The sequence below is a fragment of the Cataglyphis hispanica genome, chromosome 6, assembly GCF_021464435.1.
Source record: "Cataglyphis hispanica isolate Lineage 1 chromosome 6, ULB_Chis1_1.0, whole genome shotgun sequence".
NCBI lineage: Eukaryota > Metazoa > Arthropoda > Insecta > Hymenoptera > Formicidae > Cataglyphis > Cataglyphis hispanica.
The window spans coordinates 5464115-5490726 of record NC_065959.1 but is presented as its reverse complement, the minus strand read 5'-3'; the positions used below and the strand labels follow the sequence as shown (position 1 = coordinate 5490726).

Here is a 26612-nt window from a genome sequence, read left to right as displayed (position 1 = left end):
GCAACCGAATGCCCCCTTGCCGTCGTCCTCCGCATTTCCACCCCCAACCTGCCGGCGGCTCGGCGTCCCACCACCTGGCGTGACAAACGCACCGCCGATACCATCATTTATTTCGCAAATGTGCTGCAAAACTGCCGCTATTCATTTTCGGTCCAGTCGATTCAGTTTTCCGCTCCGAGGGTCCGCCCTGATGGCCGTGCGCGCGGCTCTGTGCAGTCGTGCGATGGTTTTATCGTTTCGCGATGGCACGATCACACACAGACCAGCGCCGATAATGCGATTTCTCGGCGGTGATTTTTAACCGCCGAGTGCAATATACGTTTTACGGAAAAGTCAAAAAATCCTTTAAATCCGCAATCATATTTACTGAATTGACAACGATTCATCGCTGCAATCTGTAAAAAGTTCGACAAATTCTACATTCCGTTATTGAAACAAAATTGACAAAATAAAACAGAAAGAACTGCTAAGAAATTTAGAATAAATTTAAATAATATAGTAATTATTTTATTGCAAGTTTTAATTATTATCATCAGAAAGTATATATAAAAGAATAATGATAAAATGATGATAAAGGCCTTCAAGAATTATCGATATCGAATCTGATTTCCACACGCGGACTATGCAAAGCGTACTTGAAAAGGGGACTTTCCGTGCCATTACTCAAAGATGGCATTGGAGTCCAGCGGCCTAATCTCGGCACATGAGACCTTAATGGGATTTTAAGGCGTCGAGGCCACCTGCGCGCTTCCCCACAGTCCACCTCGTTTGTCTTTCTTCTCTGCCGATTTAGACATTCTTATTGCGCTCAAAGACTGATGCAGCTCTTCAATTCCACGGTAGAGAGCATAACGTTTTGACTTTAAAGGCTGCTAAATTTTAAAGATTATTTGTACGCTTGTTAAAATAAAAATTAATATTATCTTTACCTCATTGATTCATGTGAAAGAGATTCACTAAATCAATAGATAGTATAAATCATATTTGCATGTGCATAAAAACAAAATCTGTTATAAATTACGCAATACAATTAATTCCATAAAAATAAAAAATTTTTTTGCACTTTAAATTATTATAATGTTTTTTTTATGCCAAATATTTATAATCTAATGCAAAAGAAAGATATTTTTATATATGACATTCTAAAATGTGTTATATCTGATTAATTGGACAGGGTTGGCGTGGGCCGAGCGCATTTTGAAAAACAACCACCGAGTAATCTGAGGAAGAGCAATTTTTTCCATTTCGTAATCGCTCTTTACGATCGACACGGCCAACCTATCGAGATCGAGAGGACGTCGTTCATGGGCTTCGTCGAAAAAGATCAGGTAATGATTTCTGCTATCGCATCCTTTGCACGATCTTAAAACTTGCACCAATTAGATCCACAAGATTCATCACCTAACCGCGATACGAACCACTGTCCTAAATCATAATATTGCAAAAAAATGATCCGCACGCTGCCTAAAAAGTTTGGAGAACGCGATCGCGTCAAGGCATTTTTTTTTTTTCGAAAAAACGCGTCGAGTTTGTGAGTACCGATGGAAATGACGATAGAGCGACGATAGCGAGTGATAAGTTCGGAATTTCAATGCTTCGCCCTAACCGCCGCTCTCCTGGGAGGCCGGATGAAAAAAAGGAGAGAGGAGGCCCTTTATGACGCCGGGGAATATCGTGCGAGCGCGCGCTTATCTCGATAATTGCCGTTTCCATCGGGGCCGGCGTCAAATATTAAACAGCCTACGCGTGTACGCGTATCGATAGTCTGTAAAATCCATACCGGCGTCTCTTTTCCGGCAATTAACCGGACAGGTGAAAATCCATCGGCCACGTGAGAAATGGACGGTCGCGACGCAGGATCGTCCGCGAATGGTCACGCGAGGCGCAAATGACCTACGAATAATAAAGAGCGCTTCTCGAGCACCTTCCCTCACCGCTCTCTCGTCGTACCTTCGATCGGAGATTACGCTTTGTGAAGCGTTTGTTAACCAAGCGCACCCGCGCGCGCGAGAAATATCGGCCTTTACGAGAAATTACCGTAATTGCCGACGATACAGTCTGCAGCTAATTATATAGCGAAATACAATGAATTTTTTCTATCATACGCTTATATATTTTATGACGCGGTACGTTATATATATATATATATATATATATATATATATATATATATATATATATAACGAAAGGGCATTTTGCTCGTATATCTTTAAGACCTTTCATGACGTGGTTGTGAAATGTGACGAAGCTATTTTTTACGCTCAATTTCGCTGTCCTAGATACCACAAGTTAGTCATAACGGCAGCTCGGAAACAGTGCTGTTATAGAAAAATTAATAGCATTTAAAATAATCATTTTGTGTTCATTAAATATTAATTTTATAAATTATAATACAATTATAATTATACCAGATTATGTATAAATAACATAGATTTTGAATAATAATTAAAACACACAAATTGTGACTCTATACGAAAATTAAATGACAGCTGCTGAATAATTATACACTTCCCGAATCGGCAATGAATAACGCTATAATCTATCACACTGGAAACCGTCAAACAGCTGTGAATCCAAAATTTCGCTTGCAGAGTTATCGCGGGGATCTATCGCAACCCCGAAAGAATGCTCTCAAACGGGACGCGATTGTCAGCGTTCAGTCATCGTTAGAGCTCCACTTTCTATTGGTCAATTAGTATAGCTGTTTAAGGAGAAGTTAACTGCCGCCGCGCGACGCAGCATCCATTCTTGCGCAAGAGAAATCGTTATGTTGAGAGATCGCGCTGACAAACGAGGGAGAGACGCGCGGATTTGCACAGGTATACACATCTCCGGCATGTACGCGCAAAACAAGCAGCATACATCATGCGCTTTATGGTATTACATCGGTAGATCGATCGATCAGATCTAACATTAAATGCAATAGCGATGTAGTGTAGTGCAAAGCCCACCGTCGTATATATCGAACAACCGACGGAAATCCAGATGCACAACATGAGGACGAGGCAAGGTCCACGCGCGTATAAATTATCGAAACTTAATCTCGACCGTAACCTCTGGAATTCTGGCAAGTCCCGTACGTATAACGACGATGCTCTGTCGAAAGTTCCTCTATCTCTCTCGTGTCTTTCTCTGAATCTTTCTCTTTCTATTCCTCTGTACCCTGGGGTAACGAGGTACACCCCCTAATAAATCTATCCGCCATAAATCGTCGGCTAATTCGACAGGGAGGCGTATAGATTGCGTTCTTGGATGTGGATTTAAGAATGTAACAGAGCGCGATTTTCGATTCGGAAGATTGAGCAAATCGAGTTGGAATGTACGCTTCATCAATCTGTAGCGTACCTGAAAAGACAAAATACTTAGTGTCTCTTTAATATCATATGTAATGTGATAAAATAATTAGAAAATTAAATTCTATGTATATTAATGTGACTTCTAATACTTCTGGCTCAATAAGTTTCTTGCAGCCAATTTGATGATACATTTTACTTACACTGAAATTATATTCCTATAACATAACGTAACTTATATTACTCCAACACCAGATTTGCAAAAATTAATATGAAACAATTTATTAATATTAATCGCTAACTTCTTTTATTCTTGGCGTTGTTTTTTTCAGCATCTGTCATTTCATCTTTCAATAAATCTATAACATCCTCGCTCATTCCTCTCTCTCTCTTCTCCCATCCTGACCTTATAATACGTGCATAATTTATGTTGTCGGGACAGTTGCATCGCGTGGCCTCCCTATTAATTAGGGTCATGCACCGCGGACATGCATCAACCCCGTGCCGAGTTTGTATCTCGAATCATACACCTTCGGCCTATTGCCAGTCTTAATCGGAATTGTGTGTTTATTATAGTTATAGTGTAAAAGTATTTCTGTCAAGAGTTACCGTGTACATCTTAATGCGATTTTTTTTAACAATCAAAGAAAAAGGACAATATTCTAAAGTATGTAAACAAAATTATCACACATATTTAAAATTATGATGCTAAAGATATATATATATATATATATATATATATATATATATATATATATATATTAATGATTATTAATAGCATTCTAGAATATTACTCATGAAAATTTTAAAAATTATTTTTATTTTCTATAAGAATTAGAATACAAATGTACATCGCAATCGACATATGAAATTTTTGTGTAAATGACATTAAAATGACAATCGCTTGTCACGGACAATATACAAATATGCGAATTGAGATCTCGATAAACTCGACAAGCAACAGTTACAATACTCGTGCGCACCGCAATGAAAAAAAGATTCTAGATAAATAGTATTTCCCGTTCCATTCGCTTTTTGCTCGTATTTAATTAAAAAGTAGTCGGCAGACGAAGAGAGAGAATAGCTCGACCTATCCGCGTGTATATCTGATTAACGTCCGTCGTGTGCGCCAGAACGAATTTAGAGATTAATGGTCGCGACGAACGCCGATGACAGGAAAGAGCTTAATGCGTGCGCTCGGACTGTGCCATACGCGCGACGGAAAAAAGAGAAGAAAGACGTCGCCGGTCAGACGCCGATCGGCCGAAGTAGGGCCGATTATCCGATGAAGCGGACGCGGATATGAGTGGTGTAGGGAATATTTCGTTAGAAAAATGATCACTTCTCGTTCGTTCGTCGAGAAATCTCGCGATGGATTTATGCGGTGTTCTTATTCGCGTCGACTATTCTCGAACTTAAGCTGATAAGCTATAATCTTGATATCTCCTGCGGAACTCATCGAAATGGAGTAACCGATAAAGTCAGGTTAAGAATATAAGAGAGCTAGGAAATATAAAATTGACAAACCTAAAAAATTTCTTCAGTTTCTTTACATCTTTTACAATTTTTTTCTTTTTTTTTATACACACATTTTATATAAATTTTATAACAATATATTTAAAAGATTATTACACATATGTATATGTATATACAAATTTATGAATATACATATATTAATTATCTACAATTTTTTACTATCCGTGATTAGATAATTATAATTTTCTTGCTTCAAAATAATATATTTAAATACAATATTAAATTAAAAATCTCTTCTGCTAACATTTGTCAAATACGCCCGTCCATAAAACTGGCAGTCATTATATGATATTAATTAATTCATGTTACGAAAATTATAAAAAATTTATAAAAAGTTAATGCAATCTATTAGAAGAATATTCTAGATAATTGCTTAACATCGCGTCTGCGTGGACAGTAGAATAACACAGCGAGACAAAATTTTACTACACACATCTTTATGCGCGTAATTACGTTAATTTGACGTAGAATCGATCGAGCTGCCAACGTTTATCCTCGAGGCGAAAGGTCGTATGCACGACTAAAAGTCGTGGTTGCGGCACGGTGAAGGGGGGAGGGGGAGGGGAAGGGTGAAAAGGAGAGGGGCACAGTCGTGGGTGTACCGGCGACCATGATGTTCCGGGGGTTGGTAGTTGAAAATGCATTACCGCGGTCGCGGCATATGGCACGATGCACGCATGACTCGTCAACGGGGCAGGATGATAATTATGCATCGCACGCCATACGTAATGGCATGGCTCTTACCGGCGCATCAAGAAATTAATAATTAGCGTGAGGTGGAGCAGGCTGGGCACACACAAGCGTTGCGTCACGATGCACTTAATTAAAATAGAACAGAGCGCGAAGAACGCGAGACCGATAACCATTCTGAGCTTTGTACGTTAGAAAAGAATGTGTGGGTACATAATTTGAAAATATAGACGATTATAATAATTTGTATAATTATTTATATGTATTATGTGTCTCTTTTTACAGGAGTCCGAAGGTCAAAAAACGAACAACGGTATCCAATACAGTCTACATCTACTCTACTCCAATGGTGAGTAGCAATAAGATTCTTTAGAATTTTAATCGTTAAAATAGTTTATTGATTGTTTAAACGTGCCCATTTGTTTTTTTTTTTAATTTTAATTATCAACAAAGTAAATTTAATTTTTTTTCCATATATGGGATTATTTAGTAATTAATGCGCCGCATGTTTATACTAGATATTAATATTTGCATTTTTGATAAAATAATCAATGAGTAAAATAAAGTACGCATACAAATAAATATTTAGAAATTTCGCATTCACTCGGAAAGGTATCACGGCCTTGAATCAATATCAGCAACTGCGTATTTGTTGGCGAGGAGGGATAGGATATGTAATAATCCCATTCACAGCGATGATGACGGGCCATCGACATTCCATACGGACACCCGGTCTCTCAAGACCGCTAAAAAGCTCAGAGACTTTTAAAGCCCGGCCGCAACACAGACATATTTTACGTCACTGGCCCAAACGTGGCAAAAAAGGTCCAGCTTCCGTCTCGAAGAAGCACACGAATGTGCGCGCGAGAAAGAGAGCAGAAGAAGCGAAGTAGTTTGAAGGTGGTCCGACCAGCAGACCCCCGAAAAACGTCCTCGTATTACGAACATATTAAAAAGCCGCAAGACGCTGTACGCAGGTCCTCAGCCCTACAGTTTTTCGCTCCATATACGCCACGAGTAACGTCAACAAGCCGCGGTCATCTCTCTATCCCTTGTTCTTTTGCCGTCGTCTCACTTTGTCACCGTTATGAAATCACCCTTCGTCCACCTTTCTTCTGCCCTTTCCGTTTTTCCTTTTTCCGGGATTTATACTAGCGTGCCCTTACTCCCTCTCCCCTATTGCCGGGGGCCCGATCAATCAATGCAAGATTTTTGCGTTGACCGAGGCTTGACTGAGGGACCGCGCTCCCATCTATGGGCACTAAAACGTGTCGTCAACATCGCGAACAAGAAACAACTAACTGTTGCAAACTAAGAAATGCCAACGCACATCTCTCAGCCGACTTTTTCGTCTCTCTCGTGCGTTTCTTCATCGTATTCCGGTTACCGCTTCTCTATCTCGCTTATTCGCCTGTATTCTCTACAAGAAAATACGTGCTCTCTCATCTGCTTGCGTCCTTGCTTCTCCTTATCATTATGCAATTTTGTTTCTGCTTTCTCTCAAACGCGATGCCATACGTATCTGTGTCTTGTCAGCGGCCGGCTTTGCGTATCAGAATCCTGATCGACAAACATGAAAAACGTTCATCTATCGAAACAGAAGCAATTGAAGGAACATTTAAATTTAATAAACCGTGTGTACTGCTTTCAAATCTAATCTAAAAAAATATATTCTTTTGCTATGTTGTTTCTTAAAAATATAAGTCTAGATGATTTTGTGTTGCTTTTTCTGTTGGCAAAAAATTATTAAAAAATATTTTAATAAATTATTAAAAAATATTTAATAAATAAATTATCCGATTAATTTTCATTTAAAAAATAAAAGTTTATTGGATAATAATAATATATCTAAAAGATAAAAAAATAGTCAACGCATAATCAAACATTGGAATATAATTATTAGTACTACTTATGAGAAATCTTTAAAAAAACATGTTTAAAAAATTACTCGCTTTTATCGAGAACACAATGATGTAACGAAATTTATACATTATCGCACGCGAGTAGTACATTACTAGCCATGCTTTTTACAGTCGATCGATACATCTGTGCGGCTCTGATTTATGCGCCGTAGATCGGACTATCGTGTCGTTTATAAAAGTTTCATGCACGAAATACTTTGCCACGTGCACGCGCGAACGAATGTTATGCCCTGGAGACAAATTGGATCGCGGACATGCCTCGTCTCTCCAAGTCCACCGTTACATTGGCAGATCCGCATCAGGTGTTCCCGTGCACGTCACGGCATCCTCCGATCGCTTCGCGCGCGACCAGGCAATAAATCTATAATTAAATAATAAATAAGGAGCGTTCCTTACGGTTCGAGTGACGACGGGCTCTCGCCCATATCGGGTCCTACTCCTTTTTATCATTGCTCATTTCTCCTGCGCGCTCCATTTTCTCCTCATCCTTCTCTTCCTTGTCTACATCGTCTACTTTTTTCTTGCATGCTTCTCGTGCCATCGTTGCACACACGAGCGATAAGAAACATACAACACGTATTCGGAGAATAGAGACAAAGACGAAATACACGAGATTGTACCCGGCGGAATATAACGCGGTGCATAATAAAAGCGCCGCTGATCAAGGATTGCTGATCAGAACGATAGAATGGGCGGTGTCTGCTTTTTCGAGAGATCGTTCTTGCTCCCCCTTTAAACCTGGTCGCCTAGTTATGCTAATGCCAGCCGACCTAGACTTATTTGCCTCCACTCAGCGGGACATGGCACGCGAGTCATCTTTCTTATTCAGCGTGTTTTTCATCGCTTACCTTTATCGTCGCTGCGAATCGAGAAGCCGCACCGTTGGTGATAAGATTGACGCGCGGCATTCTGCACACTTATAATTACATTCCAAGTTTTTTAATCGATATAAAATAAATCAGATTATAAAGAAAAAACGTTATTCTTTTTTCTGCATTTTTATAACATTCATTATTTAAAGTTTCCTAAAAATTAATACGCCAAATTTTGATAGTCAATCCTAATGAGTAGAAAATTGAATGACATTTGACGTTTTTTTTTTTTTTAAGTAAAATTGCATTGTATTTTAATGTATAGAATATTTTATGATTGAAAGAAATATTCTAGATTTTTTAAAAATATCACATCGTGAGACATCAATATCATATAATATTTATAAAATTCCCTTATCATATTTACTTAACTATTTTATCCGTATATCTTTATGTCTGCAAAAAATATCTAATTTATATTTGTCCATGTTGGATCGTTACTGATTAGAACACTTGTAGCAGAGAAAGCCAGATATTCCGGCGCAAGCTCTCGCAGCAGTTATTCGGTCAGTTTAGCGTCGACCCGTATTTGCAAATCCTGACATGGCCACGGATACGGTAAACCGGTCGACTGCGTACGTAACTTCCGGTAAAGCCGCGACGGTTTCTCGAGGTAATTTGTGAGCTAGTTTCGAGCAGAGTATCGTAATCCGCAATAACGTTATGCGGCGGTGAGCCTGGACCTGGGCGCCCGCCGGGTCTGGGAGTCTTATGTCGGGATTACTTGGCTTACCGGGCACGCGAAGCCGGAAGCCACGGGGGTGTCTGTCCGAAATACACCCCGGGATTACCCGGGACTCCCCCAGGAAGGAAGGAACTGTTTCGAAAACTTGCAACACCGAGACGCACATTGTAAGCGAACTGTAATTACGATCCTGATAACGCGCGATAATAGCCTGCCAATACTAGTATTTCACAATTTTCTTCGCAACATTTTTTCCGCGGTATATATTTTATTTTGCGCGATGGCTATAATTAAAACAAAAGAAATAAAAATTACAGATCTGAAAATTTTTTTATTTGCATACGACATCAAGATGTATTGGATCTTCCTTAATTGAAAATCGCGTTTACCTTAAAGCGTATCTCACATACGTGAATATCATCGAATTCTTCAAGTTCAAATTTGTAGCTTGAAAAAACATGCAAGAACACAACAATAATTAACGAATACGTGCGTTTTGTTTTCTGTGAGATATGCGCGGTGATGTCAGTGTTCGACGTTTCAAAGCAATCAGAATATCGATACAAACAAGGAAAAAGATTGTGCATACGTATCGAAGGACAAGAACGAGCCATCACCGTCGACTTTAAATACTTTAATCTGCAACTTTTTCTGAGAGACATGCTTTTAGAGATGATAAACTTGACAAAATTTGGGCACGTTTCGTCGTATTCCTTTCGTAACCATGAATTCGTCATAAATTCCAGCGCAAAACGCTTCGTTGCTTAATAGCACATTAAGATGCGTGAAGCAAAATTGTACAATAATAATATTATCTTAACATGTTATTGATATGTTTGAACTAACATTATTTTATCTATTTTCTTAGGTGCCAGGCAGGTGCAGGATATTTACGTCAGGCTTATAGACTCCGCGACAAAACAAGTAAGTACTAATGTCTTTATTTCTAATTTCTAATTTGAATCTTATTCTACGATTTTTATTGTACAAATATATTTTCTTTAGAATTAATTTATGTTTAAATTATCATGATTTAAAAAAATTTTTTTAAAATGTCATTAAAAAATATTGCTATTAAATATTTTGGTACAATTTCTTAATAATTGCTTCTGATAATTATTTTTTAATAATAATAATAATTTTAATATGATTATTATCATATTGTAAAAAAGAAACAAATTATCTTTTTTCATTTTCATAATATAAATTTCAATATATATATATATATATATATATATATATAGTATATATATATTATATATATATATATATATATATATATATATATATATATATATATATATATATATATAGTTCAATTTTTAAATATATAATATTTGGTAACAATATAATGTGAGAGGTACCTCGTATATTACGTCAGACAGCAATTCAAGAGAGAATATACCAATCATCTCTCTTTTTACGCAAGCACCTTTTGCATCACTCTCTTTTGCCATTTTTACGCAACAAGACTCGTGCGAAATCGTCGTAGCGATGCGCGCACGTGAACGGGGGTGTTATCATCTCGGCTACAAGCACTTAATTTTCCGGGGGGTTGATTCTTACCCCTCCGGGGAAAGCAGGCACATCGCTGCGCGCGGCTGTCCCATCCTGTTATCTGCGCCACGTGGCGAACTCTGCGCGCGGCCCGCGAACCACGTGTTGTGATCCCGCATCCAGGGACGTAGATCCCCGCGCTCCGATAAGGGTGCAAAGAAGGATCACAACCTTCGTGCAAACGCAAATACACGGGCGCGATCATGGTCGCGATAAGTCCTTTTATATTCATCCGGGGGTACTTTTTAAGCAAGAACACTTTGTGAAAAGTATGCTTCACACCTACGAGATGTCACACGACACGTAGAGAAACGAGACTATACCGTGCAAATTAAAGAGAGTATGTAAATAAAATAAGGAAGGATGTGCGAGCAATTTTCATCGTTTAAATGTATTTATGAAGCATATTCATATACATGAATATACATGAGTCATGACTTAAAAAATAAGATATATTCTATTTAGTTCTTCCATATATACTTTATTGATTTAAAAAAAAAAAATAATTTCTCAAAAAAATGTTTAAAAATTATTTAAATGAAAAAAATATATTATTATTAATATATATATATATATATATATATATATATATATATATATAAGTAAAAGTTATAAATTATATTACAAAGAAGAAATACGAATACAAAGAAGAAATATGAATTTCTTAAAATTATTTTGTTTCGTGTCGACCCGAGCTTCTAACAAGTTCCTATAGATATGCGCACCATTTTAGCAAATTAAATCATCTTGGGGTTGGTCGGTTACCGAGGTAAGAAGAGGGTAGTAGTAGAGAGAAGAAGGAAGTGGAGAGAGGTAGGAGGAATGGGAGGAGGGTTGGGGAAACAGAGCTGATGTTAGTTTTAGCTGATTAAATTACTAAGCCGCGGTGGCCTTGCACCGGCAGAGACCGGTCCTCAATTCGCGATCCATTCCTTTTATTAATCGGATCCGGAACGTCATAGGGTTGAATGGTTAGTATGGAGGGTAATCGATATATGCATTAACTTTCAAAGCAAATGGCAAAATAAAAAGTAAATGAATAAAAAAAGTTTTGAACACGGATATATTTAATTTTAAAATATTAAACCGTCCATCAACTTAAACATAATATTTTCGATATCCATGTATAAAATATATAACATTTATAAACTAGAAAAGAAACGAGAATTGTTATATCTAATAATAACATGATATATAAATATAAAAAGAAAACATACATGTATATGTATGTATATCTAATATAAATTTTGCATATATATATATATATATATAATATTATATAATTTATGTAAAAAGAAATTATATGCTAGAGAGAGAGAGAGAGAGAGAGAGAGAGAGAGAGAGAGACAGACAGAAAAATAAGTTGAGAACATGAAAAAGAAAAAGAGATCGAGAAAGTGTTCGAGGACGATTGTCCATAAAGAAAAGAAAAGCGGAAGTGATAGATAGATGCCGAGACACCCTTCTCGATTCCATAGAAGAATCATGCTGGTAAAAGGAGCAGAAAGCTGGGGGAGGGGGGGGGGAGAATCGAAAACGAGAAAGCTGCAATTTATACATCAAAGCTTCGATTGAACGCGTCTCCGCCACCCTGCCAGAACGAGAGGAAGAGATATAGACAGGAGAATCGATGTATATTTGCCGCGTCCGTGTGAGCCGTTACATGCAACAAAATGCGCGAAGTATTTAGTAAATCCAGGTCGATGTATCTCTCTGTTCATTGTTCTCTAGAAAATTGACAAATGTAAGGCTACCCATGATTAAAACATGGAAGATAAAAATCGCTTAAAATCTATATTGAAACTCTTAAATTTCACACAAATTTGCTGCAATAATGACGTAAAAATATAATGAATTTTATTCTTATAATTAATTATCCGATACATTTATAATTTTTTATAAACTCAAAAGAAATTGTGTAAATTAATTTCATAACAAAGCATTCACAAACTTTTTTTACCTTATGTTCATAGATTGAAGATGGTTATAAAATTTGATTTTTCATTAAAATAAATGCGTGTAATAGTAAATATTTGTTAAAATTATTGTCATTATTTTCACATGGAAAATTCACGAGTATCTGTGCAAGCTCGTTTCACTTTCCCGACAAGTCCCTCGCAAACGCGAAGCCGAGTTACGGCTTGCAAATTGCGATTCGGAAACGCGCCAACTTTTCTCGAGACCGAATCAGGTGCTCGGTTATAAATCCGCAATAATTGGCTACACCGAGTCGGCCGCTGAGCTCCTAGTGAAACCCCCCAACCCTTAAGCTTTTCTTCAATTTCTTCGCTCCTCACCAAGGTAGATATCTATATCAACGTTCGCTTCCTGGAATTCTAGCGAGCGAAGTACCTGTGCAACGAGACGCAAACGAAAAAGAAAGAGCTAGAGTGAGAGAGAGAGAGAGAGAGAGAGAAAGAGAAAAAGAGATGGAGAAAGTAGGGAAGAAAAAAAAAGGGCACAGGATGTTGAGAACCGTGCGTTTCTCGGTGAAATTTCCAGAAAAATACGAGCTGCTTCCCGAGAAAGAAACGAGTTTCGTGCAGCGTGGCTGAATGGCGCTAACAACGTACGCTTTTAAGCGCTCGGGAACGAACTTCCGGCCAGCGAGAGGGGGGACGAACGAGAGCCAGAATGCGCTTTTTCGCGGGATTAAAAATGCTAAATGGTAATTAGTTCCAGGAATAAAAAAGCATTTACAGGACGTGTGTATGGGAGGAAGCAGAGACCGCGCGGCGCCGTTATTCTAAATGAATGAACAACAGGAAATTGTATTTAATCTTTTTAAACTCCATCCGCACAAGTTTGGAGATGGTCCAGTCGTCAATATTTTTCATCATGAGTGTGAACGATTCTATAGTATTTGCAAGAATTTTATTATTGCGAAAAAAAATGCTCGATATTTAATCGGATTATACGAAAATCGTCCTTCCACCGTTTCATTGAAGATTTCTTTGCATTTTTTCGTCTGTGTAATCGTCGTGACATTTGCGAAGCCACAGCTTAAGTTATCAAATTGAACCAACATCAGTCTCTCGAGCATAAAGTGCCTGTAGCTAATACTGAAATATGAGTATTTAACCATAGATTAAGGAAATAATAAGTTCGAGATAAGTTAATCCCAGGCAGATAAGGAGAGAAAGAGAGGCCGACCGTTCCCCTCAGGCGGTGGACAGTCTTTCAGGGGCGAGGGTAACGTTGTATACATGTTGTTCGGCGTATGTACGGGAGGTTGCCCAGCCGATATAGAGGGGGATTCCCAGGGGACTTTTGGAATCGATTCGGGATGGAAATCATTACGGCAGATTTGAATGACTATCTTCGAATTTATCTGCATCCTTCCCTCTTTGCTTCCCGCCATCTTCGAGAGAACGACGTTACGTCATTTTATTACCATATATGCCGATTCTTTTTCTACTGCCAAGAGATACCAGTTCGTTGCCTACTGTTTTCGATAATATAATATTCAAAAATAAATATAAGATGAAATATCGATAATAACATTTTCACTGGCTTTGATAGCTTTGATTATGTCTAGTTATTGTTGAATTATTAAAATTGATAAAATTAGTCATTACTAATCATAGTGATATGATTATCATTTCCAAATCTGCAAGTATTTTTAGAGGTAACAGCTAAAGATTTCTTAGCTGTTACACTTGATAGCGCAATATGAAAAAGTTCAACAGTATCATAATTCTAAAAAAAAAAGTTATTTTAATGCATTAGATTACAATATCGCACAATATGAATTGATTATAATCAGATATTTCGAAGGATGTTCCGCTATAAGTCCTCAGTAAGTAATTCCCGTGGGAATTAAGCTGCGACGAGGGCCCAAACATTCTCCTGGTGGGACCAAAAGGCAATGGAAGAAAGGCCCCCGAGGGGATCATACTGACTGGTCGCACCCCCAGGATCCTCCGTTTGATGTCGTTGCCTCCGACCACCCTTCGCCTACTTTAGCCATTCACCCTTGAGACATCTTGCGACATAACCCCGCCATATCCAATAAACTGAAGAGCGAAGAAAGACTGTGGCGCCTCTTTTGGGACTGGCACATGTAAAAATATAAACCAAACGTACAGCTGTAATGATTCAAGTCTTTATGAGATACAGCTTCTAATGGAAATTTTGCGTTTGTGTAATATTTCATTTATTAATCGTAATTTGTGTTTTACATTAATCAAAAAAGATAAACATGGTTTTTATCTATTTATTCGGCTGTTTATTTATTCGACTGTCTATTTATTTGGCTGTTTTCTTTTTTTTTTTAGTGAAGAAATCAAACAGATTAATTTCCGAAAGAGAGAGAGAGAGAGAGAGAGAGAGAGAGAGAGAGAGCGCAGGTGTGATAAAAGTAATTGCTTACAAATTGTTCGCACATATTGCGGGTGTGCACAGAATAAACAAAACCATTCTAGCTCAGGTAATAGTCGCTAAGCAAATAATATTGCATGTCACGTCGCACGTGCTATATATGACCTACCTGACCATCGTTACATTTAACCAGCCATTATTGTACACCCGCATGTAAATTCATAAACAAAAAAATGATTACAATTTTTTAGATTTTAGAAATTCAGATATCCTTAGCTTGATGTTACAACTCGGCATAGATATAGATATCCTTAATTGTTACAAGCTGATTTTGAAAATAACGAAGAAATTACAAGTCTCGTTAATATTGTATTAACACATATAATGTTCTAAAAAAAATTTACTAATTTTATTACCAATGTTTACATAATTCTCTTTATAATAAAAAAATATATAAAATGTGCAACTAATGTTATATAATTTGGAAAGATTTTTTCACATTTGTATATATCTTATATATTTTTATAATTACAAGCAAATAGCTATTTGTAAAAGTCAAATTTTTATATTTTTAAATATACTAATTTTTCAAAAGTTTTATTTTTAATAAATATCACACATTTTTGTGTGAAATCAAACGTAACAATAATATCACGTTATTCGTTGTCTTTCTAAGTATAACGAAAAATCTTGATTCACATAAACGACATTTCTCACACAAAACTTAATTGTAATTGTTTAAGGTGTAAGTAAACACTAGCTTTATCTCGCGACAGAGGTTAATACGTACAAAGTACATACTTATGTTAATTATTCCTGGTACAAATAAGTTTGCATGTCCCTTTACTATTAAGATTCGAAATAGCCGCACGGCACGTAACGTTCTATGACTTCTTCCTTTGCACTTACCAAGAAACGTACTTTTCCCCTGCCATCGTGCGCGATACCCCAAGCCCTCGCTCTTCCGCCATGTTTATTCCTACCCCTCTATTTTCCATCTTGACGTCTCCGTTTCGACGCCGGATCCCTCTCTGATTTATCTATTGCGATATATGCAGCCACCGCGGTTCGTTTACCTTGCAATTCGGTTATTTCGCTCGCATAAATATTTGATGCCATTCTGAAAGTCGCACCTATACGTCGCAACTGTGTCTGATACCATTACCGTCATACACCGACGTTTAACCGGCCAAGTGCGATGGTGGTACCATCAACTCGACGAATTCCCTGGGACACTGTATTTCACAATATTTACATTTTATCGCTCTTCTCCGTGAACTCTAGCGATTCAGGTTGTTATGCAAACCACGAAATTGCGTAGAAATCGTGCACACAATCGATGCGATTGTACATGTTCGTTCTTTGAAGTTTTGCGTCATCAAATACTTTGATCTCACTCTATAAAGAAATTTTTGAAATGAGAAAATAAACAAGTAAATAATAATAAAAATTAAATTTCCTCAAATCAGAGTAATAACGGATCGTTATCGTAATATATTTTGAATTTATACCTTGAATTTGAACTAAACAAAACATGTTACATTAAAACATCACATATAAATTTAATTTTATACGTGAATAATTTCTTCATAACGATTGCGTTTAAGAAATGAGCAAATCTCCTATTTCGAAGAACTATTTACATGAGATCAAAGCGCGCGAGCCTATCTATTCGCGCTTTGTTATTCTACAGTTAATCCGCACGAAGGTCCTCACTGGTAAGTGCACGAATACCGGATAACGACGTGTTGTCATTAAATAAAAATCAATCGCGTGGTCGTGAAGGAGGCTTAACGGATTTGCTTGCGCCGCCCATGGCTTAGTAGTCCTGCGGGGAAAGTAGCCCCTCTTCTCATCTCGCGTCCGCATACGAGCTTGCTTAATACGTTACATATTTCCCGTCGATGGTTGAATTATCTGCTGAACTGAATTACTTCCACCGGTAGTCTGCGTCCACGCTAATTAGCACTTTTCTCTTCAAAATAAAATGTGAGAGAAATCTTTTCGTGTATATTGAAAACAAACAGAATTAACGACATTATTATGCAAAAAAAAAATCAACAAATAAGCAAGGGCTAAAGTTATATGTTTATGAATATTTTAAAGTTAACAGAATAAATCTCATAAAAATAATTAATAAAAATGCAGCCTTTTTGCACGTATCAAAAGTTATTAATGATTTACTAGTTACTTATGGAGAACATAAAAAAAATATTTATGACTCATACATCACGCTCTTTTTCTGTTATAGGCAATCATGTACGAGGGACAAGATAAGAATCCGGAAATGTGCCGTGTTCTTTTAACGCATGAAGTTATGTGCAGGTATGTTAAAAAGAGAAGATTTACTTTTTACAAATCATTTTAATAATAGAAGGATTCACTCATTCCTTTACAGAAATTTTAAAAAAGTCTTTATATATATATATATATATATATATATATATATATATATATATAATTATTTTTGAGTCATTAAAGAATTTTTACTAACATTTTTTTATAGTGTAAAATTGTTTCACACTTTGACTTACGTTATTTGCGTTTAGAAAAATATCCCTCTTCTGTATAGGCAGCCACCCTCGTGGCATAAACATAACGAGGCATACGGGGATGTAGTCGTTCTCCGGGGGTGGCTGACTCATTGTGACCCATGGGACTTCGGGAGCGCACTACCACTAGTTTGCGCTACCTACTTCCCGAATCCCAAGGGTCTCGCTATTTTTTAGGCAGACTCGAAATTTCTTACTCTTCTAGAGCTTTTATTCCTATCCTTTTTATAAAAATAAATTTTGCCACGTACGAATAATTAGATGAAAAATGCGCTTTCTGCTTACAGTCGATGCTGCGATAAGAAAAGCTGCGGCAACAGGAACGAAACGCCCAGCGATCCTGTCATCATCGACCGGTGAGTGGAATCTGTTATCTAACATTCGCGGAGCAAACGTGCTCCGATATCGCGGCTGCCGTAATCTGCTTAAACGCGCGCATTTATCTCGCGTGCATTACGTAACAACCGAGTTTTATACGATACAAAAGCGCACATGACGAAATCTCGACTCGACGACAGCGAACAGCAAACAACAGTAGACATAGATTCCGTAGAAACGCCTCTCGTATCAGCTTGTCGTTCACACTATCATCGTTTTCAACGATCTACGAAATAAAGGTCTAGATAACTCCTTCTCGAAGGAGATTCGCCTGTATAAGATAGGGTCCCGTGTACCGTCGTGACCAGGCTCCTAGGACATTTAGGCTTGCAAAATACGTTTTCTGCGAGATACGACGGGACTGCCGTGTAGAAGAGTACTCGAATACTCGGGCGTACTTATACATTCTCTACCTTGTGCATGGTGCTGCTCGTCCATGGTAACATAGACTTCCCTTATATATCTACCTCGCTTGTTCGCTCTTTCTCTCGCGTGTACTCGCTCTGTCTCTCCCGGCGCGGCTAACACGAGAGATGCAGGGTGAGCCCGGTATCTGAATAGGCTATAGAGTGTCCTGAGATAGGAACGGCAGGAAGGAAGAGGTTTCCCGCGGGACCCGGACCGAGATAGTCTTCAGGAGGACATCTTGTGCTCAGGGGTGCTCAACCCTCGGGCCTCGATACGTCGGCGGCTTCGAGCTTTCATCCGTATTCGAAGGGATATGTGTTACACGCCGGTGACAGGCAAAAGCCCGATAGGCCTCGCGCCTAACTATTTTTCTACGCCTTTGAATCTCCCGACGTCTGCACCTGTTGGGTTTTAACCCAGATGCCATGTGTGACAGTCGTGTTTTATTCTTCAATATTTGAAACTAACTTGGTAGCAAATATAGCAAATATAACATAATTGAATAGTAAATCTAAAGATGCAATATAATATTTTTAAAATTTTTTAAATATTTATCAAACAAAATGTTAAAAATTTTTAATAACAGAGACAACATTTTTAATATTCTCGCGATATTTCATGTGGATTAACGTCAACGATTCCGATGCGTATTGCAGGAGAGTTGAGAAAATAATAGTTATATACCGTTCTGTAAAGATTATGCAATCTCGTAGGTTGGTCTGATCGGTGAAACGATAGAAGAATTAATCTCGAAAATGCTCGTTTGGCACACGACACGCACGCACTCGAATAATGTCGTAACAACCGCGTTGTAACGTGAATGCAACCGCGATGCGGTCGCGTGTCGTGACGAACGCCACCCTCGAGTTCGTTTTATAAATACAATGGATCGTATAACGAGAGTAAAATAAATGGGCTACTTCCGCAAAATTATAGAATTAAATCGTCATTATAATTATTTTTATCATTTAGTAATAATCTTACTATATATAATATGTATGACATTATACATGTTAATTAGACATATATGTATAATATATTTTGATTATATACTGATACCCAATTATGGCAATGCAAAAATAATTAATTTATTAAATTTGATTAGATAAAATCTTATATAATATTACGCAAATTCAAAAAACGCATCACGTTTTTGTTTATCCTTAATTTTTAATCTTATATCTTTACAAATGAATATATACGCATACATATTCAAAATGTCTCTTCACTCTTTCTTATAAATATATAAGTGATGCGTCTTTATTCGTTATTCAAGGGAAAAAATATATATATATATAGATATCAAAGCTAATAGATTTTTGGTCTCGCACAAAACCACAATGGAGAATGCGAAAGCCGGATTGAGAGAGTGGGCAAAGGGTATCAATGCCACTTTGATTGAGGCGGTCCTGGTCGATTGTGACATGCTCACTCAGCTGTGCAGAAAGTACAACGCGCTCCCCATCAATTCGGTATATATTTGACTAAAGAGGAAAACAAAGCATCCGTATTCCTAAACGTGATCGTTTTGTCATCCCTTCGCGCCACTTTCTATGCAATATTCGATCGCAATTTTCACTATTTAAACTAATACTACTGGTACTCGATATACAGTAGATTGGATTTACACGCTTTATACATGTGATATGTTCTTCTTATTACGATAGCATTTTTTTTTTTTTTTTTTTTTAATACGGATATATTCTGTCAACCGACAAATATAAATGCAGATTCATAAAAATTGTAGAGATTTTAAACTCCTTCTATTAGGGAACAGCACAGTTTGATATAATCGGTCCATCGATTGATCGAAGCGCGATGGCATCGATCGACGATAGGCGGATTGCGAGAACAGTCCTAGAGAAGCTGGTATTACGCCGGACTCGGAAACCAATTAACATGCATAATTAAAATGGCATTGTCGTAGCCATGGACAGCGCCACGGGCTCTCCCCCGCCGACTGACGGATCCCCGGGGGCTAACGGCGTTTCATAATTACGAAAATCCACCCGCCTCCTCCGCTCACGCGTTCCGGTGTCACTCTCTTTCTCCAATTGCCGGTATCCCAGAAACTCTCCCTCCGAAAACAGAGAAACGGAGGATGGGAGAATGCGTGAAAAAAATCGGGCATCGGGTCGGTTGCGACGAATAACGCACCCTGACGCTGCCACAACCAATAACGTTCGAACAGGCCGGTTGCCAGCACGATTGGCTAACTTTATTTCGCTCAGTGGGCAAGCCCTTAATTTCGGGGCATCGATCATAGCCCTCGTATGCGCCCTCCGCGCGCGCTGCAACCGGCGGTTTTCCTCTTCCTACATCACCTCCTCTCATCCTCCTCTATGCGTCCATACCGGCTGCGATGACCGTCAGTACCGTGACGCACCATCTCTCCGCTATTCCCTTCGTCAATTTGATGGATTCCATTTCGGATCTCACGCGATCGTTTCGCTTCTACCCTTGCCTTTCCGAGGGGAAAATTTTGCACAAAAAAAATGAAAATGCTCCAAGGCTGGTCAGCAACGTGATAAAAGTTAATCCTCTTCTGGTGAAGAGCTGGGCAGATTTCAAATCGCTCTACTCGCTCACGCATGGAAACATTACGTTAAATGTTCAATTGAGCATAAAAAAATATTCAGAAATTATTGAGACAACTAACGATATTCATTGTCGATATTCTGACAAACGTGAAATAACCATATAAAAATTAAATATGATTTGTAATTTAATAACATACTGCGAGATGTACAAACATCGATATTTTTTTTTTCTTTCAAGTATAAAAAAATTAGTATAAAAAAGAAATATAAAGAACAAGTATTTACAATTATTTACACGCCTAATTTTATATCTAAAGTAACAATATATATTTTAACATATTTAAATAGTAAATTTTATAATTAAATGTATCTTCATCACTACTGTGTGTGTAAAATTTTTCAACAAAACTAAAAAAAAAAAAATAATATAAAATAATAATATGCAAAAAATAAATGACGTGCAACGTGCATTCTACGTATTTTTCATCGTCTCTTTCACTCTTTCGATATTACAGCTCTTACAATGTTCCGTTATGCTCCACATAAATATCGGTTCACGATATTCTCTTCTCCGAGGCCAAACGCGTAACAATCAATCGTTACCTTAATTGATTGCGATTGATGGAAGACGCTCGGCCGATTTGACTGACATCACAATGACATACGGATTGTCAATCAGTCTCGCTTGTGGCGTTAATGCATGCAAATCTGGCCGAATCGTGGCACGTTGTCTCACACCCTTCCAGCGAATCTCCATCAATATGGATTCGATATCAAGGCCGGGCAAGCTGTTTTCTACGCGCTGAAAAGTCTTTCTACGCCGCACGTCGAAATATTTTATTCAACTGTAATTGTCCGTTTCTCTATTTCGCCAATGCATTCTCTCATCTCTGTATTTTTGTTTAAACGTCAAAAATTGACACTCATTGACGTTCGCACAGTCATAATACACAGTGACAGGAAACTATGAAAACAATTAATATTGCTTTTTTTATTACGTATTTTTTAATACGTTACAATATTTGTACATGCATGTATATTAAAATATTTATTTTATATAATGACAGATATATATACATATATCATTAAATATATATTTCCGATGTTATAAGAAACGATATGTTGGAAAATGTTATATATTTGTTCTCGTTCTCTCCTACATATGCTCAACGGGATAATTATAATATGATGTTTACGCTTTCCAAAAGCAGCACTGCAAAATGCCAGTTTTATGTAACAAGCGTTGTAGTAAGCGGAAATAGTTTGGTGGTCTGATAAAACCTAATCAGGTGAAAGCGCGACCAATAAGCAACACATGTCAGACCACATTGCATTAATTCTACTTCACGTAACAAGTACGCACGTGAGTATCGGACAACTTTTCACGAAAATAATTGAGAACGATCGACCAAGATAAAACCGATAATGACAGGTCTCGGCTACTCGCCGTAGATGACATACATTGATAAGGAAAACTTATTAAGTGAACGACGCGATGCATACTGAAATAAGCTGCCCATTCATTGGTCGAGCCAAGCGATCCGGTGGGAAATCTCGCCCGACAATCATAATTAATTTTAGAATCGCCTTTATTTTTTTAACTTTTCCACGCGGGACTCACTATACACCAAACGTCAGTTTATATCGCGAAATTGTTTTGCTTCAATATGACACAATGTTCAATTTATTGTTTGCTGCTTATAGCTCAATATTATCGATAAAATTAATATTAAGTAAATTAATTTATTAATTTGTAGCACTTATAAAAATTATAAAATATATTTCATGTATCATTTTTTGCGGAAAGAATGTTTTTCTTCTTTCTTGATGACAATAATTTCAAGCAAAATTAGACAACGATAGTATTTTCGGTTCAATTGCTTTCGGAAAAGACTATTTTCTGACGTGACTATTAAGGAAATCAAAACATACTGAAGTGGTAACGCACGAGTTTTCTCTCTCTGTCTCTCTCCCTTTTCTCTCTCTCTCTTTCTCTCTTTCGTTCTCTTGTATGCGAAGCATATGGGTCCCTATAGATGGAGGGATATCACACCCTCCATTCTCGACGTAGGTACCCCTAAAATAAATGGACAAGAGTGCGCGTGCACGCTCTTGTATTAAAACGAAAGCGGCTGATCGTTCGAGCGCGAAATCGCCGATTAAATATCCCGATATTTGCGCTGCTAATTATATTTTGGCAAATCAGGTAAAAAATTGGTGAGCACGTAAACAAGTCGGCGTTTTTAAAAATTAATTGCAAAAAAAACTGGAGCAGAGAGACCAAGGAAAAAATTTATAAATGTTCCAAAGTGCATTTTTATTGTAAAATAAGAATAATTAGCTTTATATAAAGTTAGTTTAATTAATTGTATTTATTTCGTCGATATGTTCTTTTCTATAAAATATAAAATCTTGAATGTTTAAAAAAAAAGAAATATCTCAGAGCTAAAATGTCCCACATTTGAAATCATTAACTTTTTTTTTTTTAATCGTAAATTTGTCCAATTAGCCGATTCACAAAAAAACTTATTATCTCTCTGTCGAACAAATATACGGAGAGGGACTGAAGACAGAATTTCTGGCAAGCCACAATGGACAGAATGCGCCTGAAATATTCGTTTCAGTCGCGAAATACTGTCTGGAATCTATATTGGATATTATCGATATCTCGATTTATTCAGTTAACTAATGGAAAACTTATGCTAAGCTAAATCCGTTGTTCCATTATGTATTAACGGAATCGATTTTAGAATTGTTCGAGCATATCATTTTTTCGTAAGCCTACATAGAAAAATCATTTGCACTCTTATTTTAATATTTAAATTATAATTATAATAATATAGGTGTTATATAGAATCACAGTTATATGTATAATCAAAATATATGCTGCTCAGTATTGTTTTATTCAAGAAATGTATGGATAAGCTAACTTGATATTAACTTCGCTTGAAATGAATACAAGCTGCGCGGTTGTATGCGTCGCATACGATAACGAAAGCTCAAGACTTTTCAGAAGTCGTCTAGCAAGTGGACGCTGATTGGCCAACCCTCTATACAAAAAGTAGTAAGTGCAGCTCCACCGTGGCGATGCGAGAGCCTAGTCAGATACCAAAATGTACCCTAGAGTCTCGTGACGCCATGGAATCTTGGCCGTACTCCGGACTTCGGCTCGATTCCCTTACGGTTATTCCACCTGCCGAGAATTACCCCGATACGGTATCCTTATTTTCGAAGAATATCTTAACAGCTTCCCGCACAGCGTCTGCTATTCTCTCCTTACATTGCCGAGAAAAGGGGTAGAATGGGAGAGTGGAAAAGCGCGATGCGCTCCAGCCACGTTTCCACGCCGCTCTTTCGATATAGCCACCTTTCTTCCGGTCGAATCCTGTCTCTCTTACTCCCAAGAAGAAGAAGCCAATAGGGAGAACCGATCAGCTTAATGCATATTGATGCGCGCCGAGCTAAGTGAGTGAAAAATCGCCATCGATCTAGCTTCCAGGAAGATAGAAGCATTCTCTTTCTTTCACCGGCGGCTTTCTATCTACTTTCTCGTCGACAAAGCTGAGCTTATTTCGTCTTCTCTTTCCGTTTCCAATGCCAAACGAATCAACCTACGTATTTGCACATTTTAATTCGCGTACAACTCGGAATTTCCCAATTTTGTATGTTGTTTATATCCATAAAATTTTTTATATCTAATTTATAAAAATAAATTAACTTTTACTCTCTATTTTTTAATTTAATGTTTATCTTATTTCTCTTAATTAAATTAAATAAATTTATATAATTTTATTTTAAAAATATTATATTGTGTCTGTGTGTATGTATACAGATTTTTTAAAAATTGAATTGTAAAATTGAATATATATAATTCAAATGTTTAATTAATTCAACGCGGTTTAAGAAAATGCCATTACTTATTACTTTCTACAATTTCATGCACGTAAGCACGATTATTTCCAGCCAATTGGAGAATGAAACTGTTCGAAAAGCGGCCCGTGGCCCGATTCGCGCGAACTTGTTTTCGACGGTATATCGTATAGGCGTCCTGATAATAGACCCTTGGCATTTTGTAGCGGCACCGACGCGACGTTATATGCTTACACCGGTGCTGCTTCTAGCGGCCTTGTTGGGGTCCCGGCCCGCGGAACAGATGCCAACCGTCACGGCTCGCCGATGGCTGGAAGGGTGCCCTTAGATTGAGACACGGTGGATGACTCTAAATGGCATTCGGTCCTCTGCATTTTCTCTCTCCCTCCTAAGACCTCTCTTGCTCGCACTCTCTTGTGTTTCACGAAATCGATCTCTGCCTTTACCTCCTTCTACCACATATTATTCTTAGCCAGAGTTTGCGACACGACGACACTTTGCATGGCGAAGGGAGGGCATTCTGATTTTCTCAGCAAGAAACAATCTATTTCATATTACTGTGTTCTTTTTCATCTTTTACACTGTATTTATTCCGATTGCAAAATTATTATATGTCAAATATACAAAATAGCGTTAAAAACTTTTATATGTTATTCAAATAAAAAAATTTCTCAGATACAATAGATGATTAAGTAATCGTAACACCTTTGTTAATGGATTACGATTCATCGAGAGAATTGCACGAGCGTAAGGAAGAACTCGTTTGTCTCGATGAAGGACATGAGCAAACAGATCCGAAGGGCGCATCCATATAGACGGGATCGTAGAATGACAGCGTTAGCAGTAGTGGCGATCAATGACGGCGGTAGGTTCTTTTCAAAGGCTTTAAAAACGGTGGCGCCCATTCACCGTATGTCAATCCCTTAGCAAATCGGGCGCGCGACGCAAATTTAGAACGGCGGTGGTAACGTGCGTGAATGAGAAAGAGAGAAACGAGAGAGAAAGGGAACCAGGTTTTCCCACTCAAAACAGGTGGTTACCAGCGAGAAAGAGAAAAAACTAGGAGGGACCGCACGGAGGCCACTTGAAGAGTCGCGTGGCCACTCAATTACTTTCTAGGGCCTCTAAACATCGGGCACGTACCAATACTCGGATTGCTGCGGGCACGCTCGCGCACGCTGCAATAAGGCAAAGTGGAACAACACCTCCTGTTCTTCCAATCTGCGTGACAACCAATAATGTCGCCATTTATAATTCACAAAATTATGATCATGTATTTATATCTTTTCTAATATTTAAATAATAATTAAATGTATTTTTGATATTATATTTAATAATTTATTTTGGAAAATTTAATTATTTATTAAAATTTATTTTATTTTTAATATGATGAATGCTTTTTTGGAAAAATAATTATTATAGAAAAAACTAATCACGTGTTGAAAATATGTATTAGAAAATATATTTTAATTAAATATATTAAACATTGCTTCTCTCTAAAATAACAAATAAAATATCTGTTTGTAATTAAATAGATCGAATTAGCATTAGAAACAGGAAGTAGGAAGAAGAATTTCGCGGTTTACGATAACCTCAGTATCGATCAGTAGGTGACTTGTGTGCGACCGCTGTAAGGGATTGCGGGTAGACGATTACAAAGCTCCTCAGTCTTGTGACCGCATCAATTCGTGTTAGATCCTTTTGCCTAGAAGCTTTCCGCAGAAATCAAGACCGCTTCCCCGTCATCCGGTTAATAAATATTCCAGGAGGCGGATCTCTTCGTAAAAAGGGGAATTATATGTCCTCTTCTTCACCGCAAGTGGTCTGAGTGCAGAAGTGAAAGAATCTGAAAATCCTACATGGCAAACACACCGGAATAGTAGATTGACATCTTGGAATTCGACTCGGTTTATCGGTAGCACGCAGACGTCGCACGCACACTCGTACACTCGTTCCCTTTTGTACACGCTCGCTAAAGCTACATCGACA

At 37.6% G+C, this 26612-nt stretch overlaps 1 protein-coding gene across 4 annotated transcripts in view; it reads left to right on the top strand.

Moving 5' to 3' along the window:
- LOC126850274 (transcription factor collier) overlaps positions 1-26612 on the top strand; it is a 75004-nt gene that overhangs the window by 5392 nt on the left and 43000 nt on the right. For 3 of the 4 annotated variants that reach the window (XR_007687527.1, XR_007687528.1, XM_050593099.1), the window contains exons 2-6: positions 1175-1328; positions 5805-5868; positions 9867-9922; positions 17127-17200; positions 17715-17783. Coding sequence is in view for 1 of the 4 variants with exons in the window: in XM_050593099.1 (XP_050449056.1) it covers positions 1175-1328; positions 5805-5868; positions 9867-9922; positions 17127-17200; positions 17715-17783 (417 nt within the window). In the remaining 3 variants the exon portion in view is untranslated. Of the gene's footprint in view, positions 1-1174; positions 1329-5804; positions 5869-8788; positions 9166-9866; positions 9923-17126; positions 17201-17714; positions 17784-26612 lie in introns of those variants that run through there. The other variant, XR_007687529.1, reaches the window with a different exon arrangement.